Genomic DNA, 8,120 nt, shown 5'->3' with positions numbered 1-8,120 from the left:
GTATCCTAAAACTATTAAAACAATAAAATCGCATGTCTTCACTTAATTTTTTATTTGAAATATTTTTTCAATACGACTTTTATTATTTTAAAAAAATAAGTAAAGACATCTTTTAAAACTCGTCAATTTAATAAAAGTCATGCTTTCATAAAAAAAATAGTACTTTAAAACGCGACTTAACAACATTTATATTTTTTTAAAACTAAATTTATTTCAATAATTATTCAAAAAATTATCCTAAAAATAAAAAATCCTGCAACGGGTATAATAGTTATCAGAAACTTATTTGTTATTGACACATAATCCTCAAGATAAATTTATGTTATTGTTATTTTATAATTCACTATAAGGATTTAGATGTTTTAATTTACCTCACCCAAAATCTTTGATTTCATGAAGATATTTGTATATTTGCAAAGAATTTACTTTTCTAGCTGAAAAGAAATCTAATGCGAAAAGCTCTTACAACAAAACAAAAGAAAGGCACAAATAACAGAAAATCTTTTATGCATGATATAGAAATTAGCCAGTGGTTTGACTATTCCTAATTTTATATGAGGGATGATTTATAGCTAATATAGCTAGAGAAAAAGCAAAGTATGTAATGAGATTCAATTTATATCTTAATGAAAAAGTAACGTTCCTTTAAAGTACAACAGTCACTGCCACTGCAGTTAAGATCACCTATTCGACTGAAAAATTAGTTAAAATTTGATAAATTAACTTACCTTTTATAGAAAAAAGCGTTTTAGATGGAAACTCACGGGTAACAAACAACCATAGGGAGCTTCAATAATATAAATGTAATCATCGTGAAATTCAGTTGAGAGACTTCAGGTGGAATATCTGGCAATTTGGAATGTATGAACTCTTAGTTGAAGCCTGTGCAAACTTCTTGGAAGCAGCATCATTCTCCTCTAAGTTTATCTGAAGGAAATATCGGACCCACCAGGATGAACTCCTCATCTTAGCCTGAAGCAAGACCAATCCGTAAATTCTTTTTCTTTCATATTGTTCATAAACAATATATATTATCATTGCCTCGTTATTATCTATATATGTTACACAGAATACTAGATAATGAAGCAATGATAACAATAAAAATATTATTACTCCAGGTAAAATGAACTCACCGTTCTTCTAAATTTAGAAACTTCTGCAGCCTTAGCCTTTTGATTATCTGGAAAACCTACATTGTCACACAAAGTTATAAGCTGCTAATACGCCAGGTTCAAAAGATTATTGATTGCAGTTTAGGATAATCTTTCAACCAATCAGAACCAACACAAGAAAAGCTCAAAATCTTACTAACATATCAAAATTTCAACCACAGAATGCCTTAGATCCATTTTAAATCAGTGAGAGAGAATTTAGGTGTATGATTCCATATAAGCTAAAAACACACTTCTTCTCAATAAAATCATTGTATTCAACACTCAAAATAGTTAATTCCTAAACGTTACCGTACTTTCATTTCCTTCTAGTGATTTTGCCACTCTAGTAAAACTACATGAATTAATGCTAGATTACATTTCACTGAATTTTTTATTTATAGACGGGATTAGGCACTAATTTAAGTGCACTTACCAGTAAATATCACTATTCCATCAGTTGAAACCCTTGCCAAATCTGGAAGAGTTTTGTTAAGGTATCTGGGAGATAAGAAATCAAGGGCATCGGAAATTACTACAAGAGAGAAAGTTTTTGGCCTGTATGGAAGAGGAAACTTGATATCAGCCATACGCACAATGCCTTTGCGGATAAGTGCTTTGCAATTAGCATCAGCATCCTCTATATCATAAGGTTCTATGCCCCAGGCTTCAGTTTCCTCCTCTTTTAGCAATTTAGAGACCACGTAACAAGTATCAGGGCCAACATGCAAAACTTTGTGTAAGCTATCACCATATGCTTTCTGCAAAATGGGAATTGCTCGTGGGACCTCTCCAGTACACAAATAATCACCTGCATTTGGAAGTTGTGCATGTTATTACAGTAAATCTGGAAGTTAAACAAATGCCAAGCTAATTATCTCTGTTCAAATGATATAAAAATATTTATCATAGAGAATGCAACTAAGTTATAGCTTTTAGTTAAGAGCCAGACCACAATTTATTAAACAACTCCAAAAACTGAACTCTATTTCCAGAAACCTTTATCATGATTTATGGATATTTCCCAAACATACACATAAAATCAGTGTAGTGAATATTACTGAACTAGTCAATGAACTGCAGAAGTACCGAAAAACTAATCTTTCCTTACAAAACAGCACCATTAGTATAAAACCAGGATGCTTAACAAAATGCAAAACACTGAAGTAACACAGTGGCAAAAACATACAACGGTCCATTCATTTTATATAATATCATTTATCCTATTTACACAAGTCAGAAGCTCAGAAGATAGTCATTCTAATTTATAAGCCATAATGCACGACCAGTACAAAAACAACTAGAATTGTTTTAGTTACAATTAAAAAGATAATAAGGGGTACATAACCATTGGCAGGATATTGCCACCTGAAACAAGAAAAGATAAAACAAGTAACTGTTGTATTTGTGGTGAATATATCAAAAGGTTACGGCAGAACAGCTACTTGTGTTTTTGAGCTTACAAAAAGCTAATTAAAACAATGATAACAAAAGCCTAATCTCATTAGTTGGCTACAAGAATCAAATGACACCATTAGACTCTGTTAAAGATGAAATTCTCAAAAACAATATTCATCATGATGTCTGTCCCAGCAACATCTTCCAATGTTCTTCCCTCTCATCCTTTTCACAAGAATAAAAATCATTTAATCTATTCTCCTCACTTCACTAGTGACCTTTATAATGCCCTAGTCGATTTTTTCCATAAAAGGTAGTAAGACATGGATTTTTCCTCAACAAAAAGGAGTTATAAAACTTCTCACAATCAAGAAGTAACCACAAGGAGAATCGCCAATTTTTTTTAAAAAAAAAACACGGCACAATTAATGCAATACCAACAAAATACCACCATCATATTTGTAATGTCTTAAAAGATAGAGAGTAAAGCAAATACCATTTAAGAGTCAGGGAAAAAAGGTACCTTGAAGCCTGCTGACAGAGTCCAAACGGCTGCCAAATCCACCTATAAAAAGCAACGGCCAGGAAAAATAAATAAATGCACGCACGTAAAACAGGAAAAGACCACAAGTAATGGAAGGACTAAGGAAGCATAACAAAAGGAAAACAACATCTGAATTTAAGTAAGAAACAATTAGAATCAAACCTGAGCCCTTGTACACATAGCCAATGAGAAACAGGCCTCCCTACAAAAGTTACCAACCTAAAAGTGATTAGAAAATATCCTCCATATAATACAACCGTATAAGCTCCATGTGTCAATAATAATCTGATTCTATAAATTACCACAATCATGAGCCCAACCGACAAAGCCGGCGAAGACTTTGATTTCGAAGATGAAAACAATCCACCTCCGCTGTCTCCAAATCGCCGAGACGGATTCACAGGTCTCCGCGACATCATTCAAATGTTTATGTTATGACCACGACGATGTTAATGTTATATAGTACTCTGCAAGATTGATCAGCACAAACATCTCAAAAACTGGATCACTGAGTCAAATAACCACATAGTATCATATAATTCGCACTATCTAAATCTCAAAAAGCTAGTTTGAGTAATATTCATGTTTTGAACATTTCGTTTCTCCAACGCATCCAGGACAATAATTCTAAGAACTGGACCATTGAAAGCAAAGAAACGTGGCAGATATATCAAAAGAAAAAAAAAAGAAACAATTAAAGGTTATTCCAGATAATTGATGGACACGATCCGTACAATGTTCTCTGCTCAGTACTTACCAGTGTTATTGAACCTTCTCTATGCAATTGGCATCAGAGCTTAGATCTGAACTTTGTGCATTCTGTCTGTCCTCCACAACGCGCATAGATAAAGAAAAAAAAAAGCCAAAAAACAGAGACTGGGTTTGTGGGAATGTAACTAATATTCCTGTTCCGATGTTTTACCATGTGTCGGTTGGTTGGTTTGAATAACAATATCCAACGGTATGGGTTCATAATGGGCTTCTATGGGCCCACTTTCTTTATTACTCACACCGGCCCAATATAGGAAATGTTTAATTTCCTATGGCTCCCGTAATAGTAATAGCTAACGGCAAATTTATTACAATTAATTAACAAATAAAAATTTTAGGAGAGTGTTTGTGAATTGCCAACGACTTCGAATGGCGAGTTGCGAATAAAGCGAATATAGGAAAAGTGCGGCAAAGGATGTGGTGTGTGTTTATTTAATCGTGGAATCGGTTGTGATAGAAATCTTTGAATACTATCTTTCTTGCAATGAAGGAGGACGCGGATAAAGATAAAGACAAAGACTCGAAGATTTGGGGAGCTTTACTCTTCGGCTTAATTGGAGCCACCGTTACTACCTTTGCGGTGATTCTTTTTCTTGAATTTGTTTTTCTCAATCGATCTTAGGTTTTGCTACAGAGGATTACATATGCGGATTTTATTTAATATAGCGTTTCGAATATTAGAATTGCTTCCGAATTTGTAGGTCGGTCAACTGCGGAGGAGTGTTGATTGGTTCTATGTTCAGGTACGGAAAGTGAATTAGAAATTGTTACGACCTAAACGCATTGAAGGCTGTTAGAGCGATTGTATTAGTAATTGACGGTTTTACCTTTTCTTTTATGATGTATGAAAGATTTTAGGATATGCTTTTCTTCTATGTTATTCGGATGATTTGCTTGTGTGAGACCTGAACGGTGTTGGTTTTTCTCTTCTTGATTATTATCGTGTATCAGTTAGAAAGTTTGTTAGTCTTTTGAACTGTATAAACAGTAACTAGTACACTCAATCATTTCATGTATTCAATATACGAGACCTTGTATTTATCCCTTTTCTGTCAACTAGTATTATTTCACAGTTTATTTGTTATTTGGAGATTCAATTAACGGTTAAATTGATGGTGTATGGTTTTAAACATGTTAATTGTTGTTGTAGCTATTGAGGACACAGTCACGAAAAGGACAGAGAGGTGGTTCGTTTCGAACATCTTTTCAGGAAGAGGCGTGGAGGAAGCACAATAAGCGACTGCAAGAGGAGTACGAGGAGGAGATGGAAAGAGTGGTGAGTTTTTGTTGCTATTATCGCTACTTGTATACGTCTTTTGTTTTTATTGTTATTAATATGAACTTTGCATTGCATTTTTCAAATTTGAGATGGAAAGGTGTGCTGCACTATATTTTTTTCAGATGGCTGAATCACAATATTTTGGAAGAAATCATTTTTAATGGTTCACAATGAGACAGAAAGAAATGCAAAGTTTAGATTGTATGAATGTTTGATAGGATGGTTGTAGGCACCTTAGCTTAAGCCAAAGTAATGTAGAACAATAAACCTAAGCTGATGAGACTCAACTAGGGCTGACTAGAGTAATTCTCTAGAGCAAAGAACTCACTCTTAATGAGCTATTTATGCTCAGATTTAGAGGAAAAAGTAATCTCATTATTATAACTATGTTGAACATTCTAAATGGTGTAAGGCACTGATAATGTGTTTCATATCAAAGATGATAAACTAATACTACATAAATCTTACTGAAATATAAATCCTAATAGAATATGTAATTTCTAAAACATTGGACATAATTGAATCAAATCAAATAGGAAATATTAATGAGTATTTTCCTGAGAAACATATAACTTATTATTAGTATCGAGTCCCTATAAATGACAAGACAAGATAATCCCGGGATTACACTTTAATCCTTATAAAATACTTTTTCAATTTGCACCACTTGATGATTGTCCATATGCTCTTTTGCAGGAACGAATAAGGCGTATGCAAAGTGTGTTTTAACAGAGAAAGGAATAAGTATAAAAGAAGCTATGAGAGTTGGAGGGAAAACGGTCATGGTGCATATCATCAGCATTTCCAGAGAGAAGATTGGTACTGGAAGACTGATACATCCTTTAGAGAACGGAGGACTAATTATCAAGAAACTCCAAGAGAGACTGGAAACTATGCATTATCACATCACTACTCAATGTTGGGTCTTGACAGGTACTCACAGAATCTTGAATAATGCGGTCCATTTAATATCTATGGTTTCGTGGGAAATATCATGGTTTTGCTTGCATCACTTCAGGAAGTAATATAGCTGTTCATAACATAGAAATAAAGGAAAAAGAAACAAGTGAGAATTGATTTGAGGGGAAGAAAATGTCTGATAAAAAATATAATACGGGTTCCTTATAAAATACACCCAGAGCATTCAACAAACAATCTCATTTTAAGAAATATTCTTGTTAACATCACAATTAAGATTGTAAACATAAGCCTGTCATCTTTGGAGCCATATACGAGCTGAATTGGTCACTGGATTGTGACTATGTGAGATAACTGTGAGGGTCACAAACTTGTCTGTACAATTGTGTGATGGCCACCCCTATCCTGTGGAAATCCAGGCCAGATTTTGGGACCTGATATGAAAAATTCACCTTTTCATCCGATTTTCACTCCATTTTGTATATTTCAAAGCTCCTTCCTAGTCGTATGACCAGTGCCCTAGTTCCCTTGGGCCCTTCTTTGACTCAATAGTACCCTAATTGCTCAGTGATTTACAGTTCAAATCTTTTGGCCTTTGTTTCTAGGTTCTTGTGACTTCAGTTTCTCTTTGTTGTGCACCCTGATGTTAGGTTTTCCCTTCTGAGCAACTTGTGCACACCCCTGTTGCTTGATTTGTCGTTGCTGTGCCTTTCTTTTGTCCTTTTCTTTGTCTCTTTTCTCCTTGTTCTGTTCTATTTCAAGAGAACATGGTTTGAAATCTGTCTTTTATGATAAAATTGTGTTTATAACTTGTGTCTAATTATGAATTAAATTGGGTCTTTAAGTTTTTGAATTTTTAGTTTTAAGTTTAATTCACATTCTGTGATTGGATTTGGAGGTTATTTCTTTATTTATGCTATTTTTAATGCATATGTACATGTTGTTTAAGTTTGTTTTTGCGTTGTTGTTAGGATCTTAAACCCTGCGATATACTATCTTTCAACCCGTCCCTATCCTTAGATATTGATTTTCACAACAATGTTTTGCAACATGCAAGCAACTTGTGATACCATTGGGCATACTGGTAGATCAGGAGGAGCAGGGCCTGGTGGATCATTTTCTAGACCTGACAAGAAACCCACAGAATGGAGAGTTTATTAAAGGAGGAAGGGTGTGTTCCATGTGAAGGAGAGGTTGTTAGCTGAATAGTTGCATAGGTAGGTATTCTAGAGTAGGAGTTCGGAATCATTCTGCAACAGAGTGAATCTTTGGAGGAGCTTCATGCTCTGGGAGAGGGAATGGTATTTCTATACTGATACTGCTATTTGAGCGTACTCTTCTTATTTAACAAAGCCGCCTCTGTTATTAATTTCTAATTCCCCAACAAGTTGCAATTGTGTTTCCATATTTTTGCTTAGAATGTAAATGTGCAACTTTGTAAATACTTAAAGACCCATATACCAGTGTGTAAATATTTACATAACAAGTTAGCGTGCTTGTTTAAAATTCATGATTAGACACTGAATTATTCTTTTGATGAACCTCAGGTTTAGAAAAACGCCATATTCAGATGCTGAGATCAAGGTAACTAGTCTTTTTGTCGCAATACCTTTTATATTACTTTTATTGTTTTACTAAAGATTTTATCCATCAGTTACTGTATGCATCATACTTGTCTTTATAGAAAAACGTGCTTGTCCTATTTTACTTTCAGATTCTATGGTATGTAACATGTGACTAGGACTGAAACTTAATTGCTAGTACAGCATAAATCGTAGGTTTGAGAATCTTCTTGGACACTAGTTTCATAACTATCTATTGAATTTGGGGAAGCCACATAAAAACGATGCCGTAGTGTCATCTATGATTTGTGCTTAAAAAAAAACCTGCCATAACTTGCTTCCAATTTACCAATAATTGCCCTCCCTTGAGACCATACTGTTCTATATTTAGTTACGGAATTGTCATAAATTAATCCTCACTGATTTCCTATAGTGTGTTTTAACTGTGGCTAAATATGTTTCCATGGTTGGCACTGTCCTGTGTTATCTACAATACC

General features: G+C 34.2%; 1 protein-coding gene and 1 pseudogene across 2 annotated transcripts; one reads left to right on the top strand and one right to left on the bottom strand.

Annotated features, from left to right (window-relative positions):
- Positions 1-598: 598 nt before the first annotated feature.
- On the bottom strand, positions 599-4,036 carry LOC137817726 (probable pectin methylesterase CGR3). Of its 2 annotated transcripts, none has more exons than XM_068620960.1 (7): positions 3,851-4,036; positions 3,396-3,560; positions 3,256-3,295; positions 3,073-3,114; positions 1,588-1,962; positions 1,134-1,189; positions 599-972 (listed from the first exon to the last, which is right to left on the bottom strand). In XM_068620960.1, the coding sequence occupies exons 2-7, from the start codon at positions 3,510-3,512 to the stop codon at positions 820-822; spliced, it is 783 nt and encodes a 260-aa protein (XP_068477061.1). In that variant the 5' UTR covers positions 3,513-3,560; positions 3,851-4,036; the 3' UTR covers positions 599-819. The 2 variants fall into 2 exon arrangements, with proteins under 2 accessions (XP_068477061.1, XP_068477060.1); XM_068620959.1 differs by having other exon boundaries at positions 3,396-3,601; positions 3,851-4,018.
- Positions 4,037-4,141: 105 nt separating this feature from the next.
- On the top strand, positions 4,142-7,887 carry LOC137817727 (uncharacterized; annotated as a pseudogene).
- The last annotated feature ends 233 nt before the right edge of the window (positions 7,888-8,120 follow it).

Source organism: Phaseolus vulgaris, unplaced genomic scaffold, assembly GCF_000499845.2.
Source record: "Phaseolus vulgaris cultivar G19833 unplaced genomic scaffold, P. vulgaris v2.0 scaffold_975, whole genome shotgun sequence".
In the NCBI taxonomy this organism is placed as follows: domain Eukaryota; kingdom Viridiplantae; phylum Streptophyta; class Magnoliopsida; order Fabales; family Fabaceae; genus Phaseolus; species Phaseolus vulgaris.
The sequence above is the reverse complement of the archived record's forward strand: the minus strand, read 5'-3'. Positions and strand labels throughout refer to the sequence as shown.

Coding starts and splice junctions, on each gene's coding strand:
- LOC137817726 (XM_068620960.1), bottom strand. CDS start 3,512: ATGATGTCGCGGAGACCTGTGAATCCGTCTCGGCGATTTGGAGACAGC. Junction 1,963..3,072: donor CTCTGTCAGCAGGCTTCAAG/GTACCTTTTTTC, acceptor TTCCAAATGCAG/GTGATTATTTGTGTACTGGA. Junction 973..1,133: donor TTTCTAAATTTAGAAGAACG/GTGAGTTCATTT, acceptor GTCTTGCTTCAG/GCTAAGATGAGGAGTTCATC.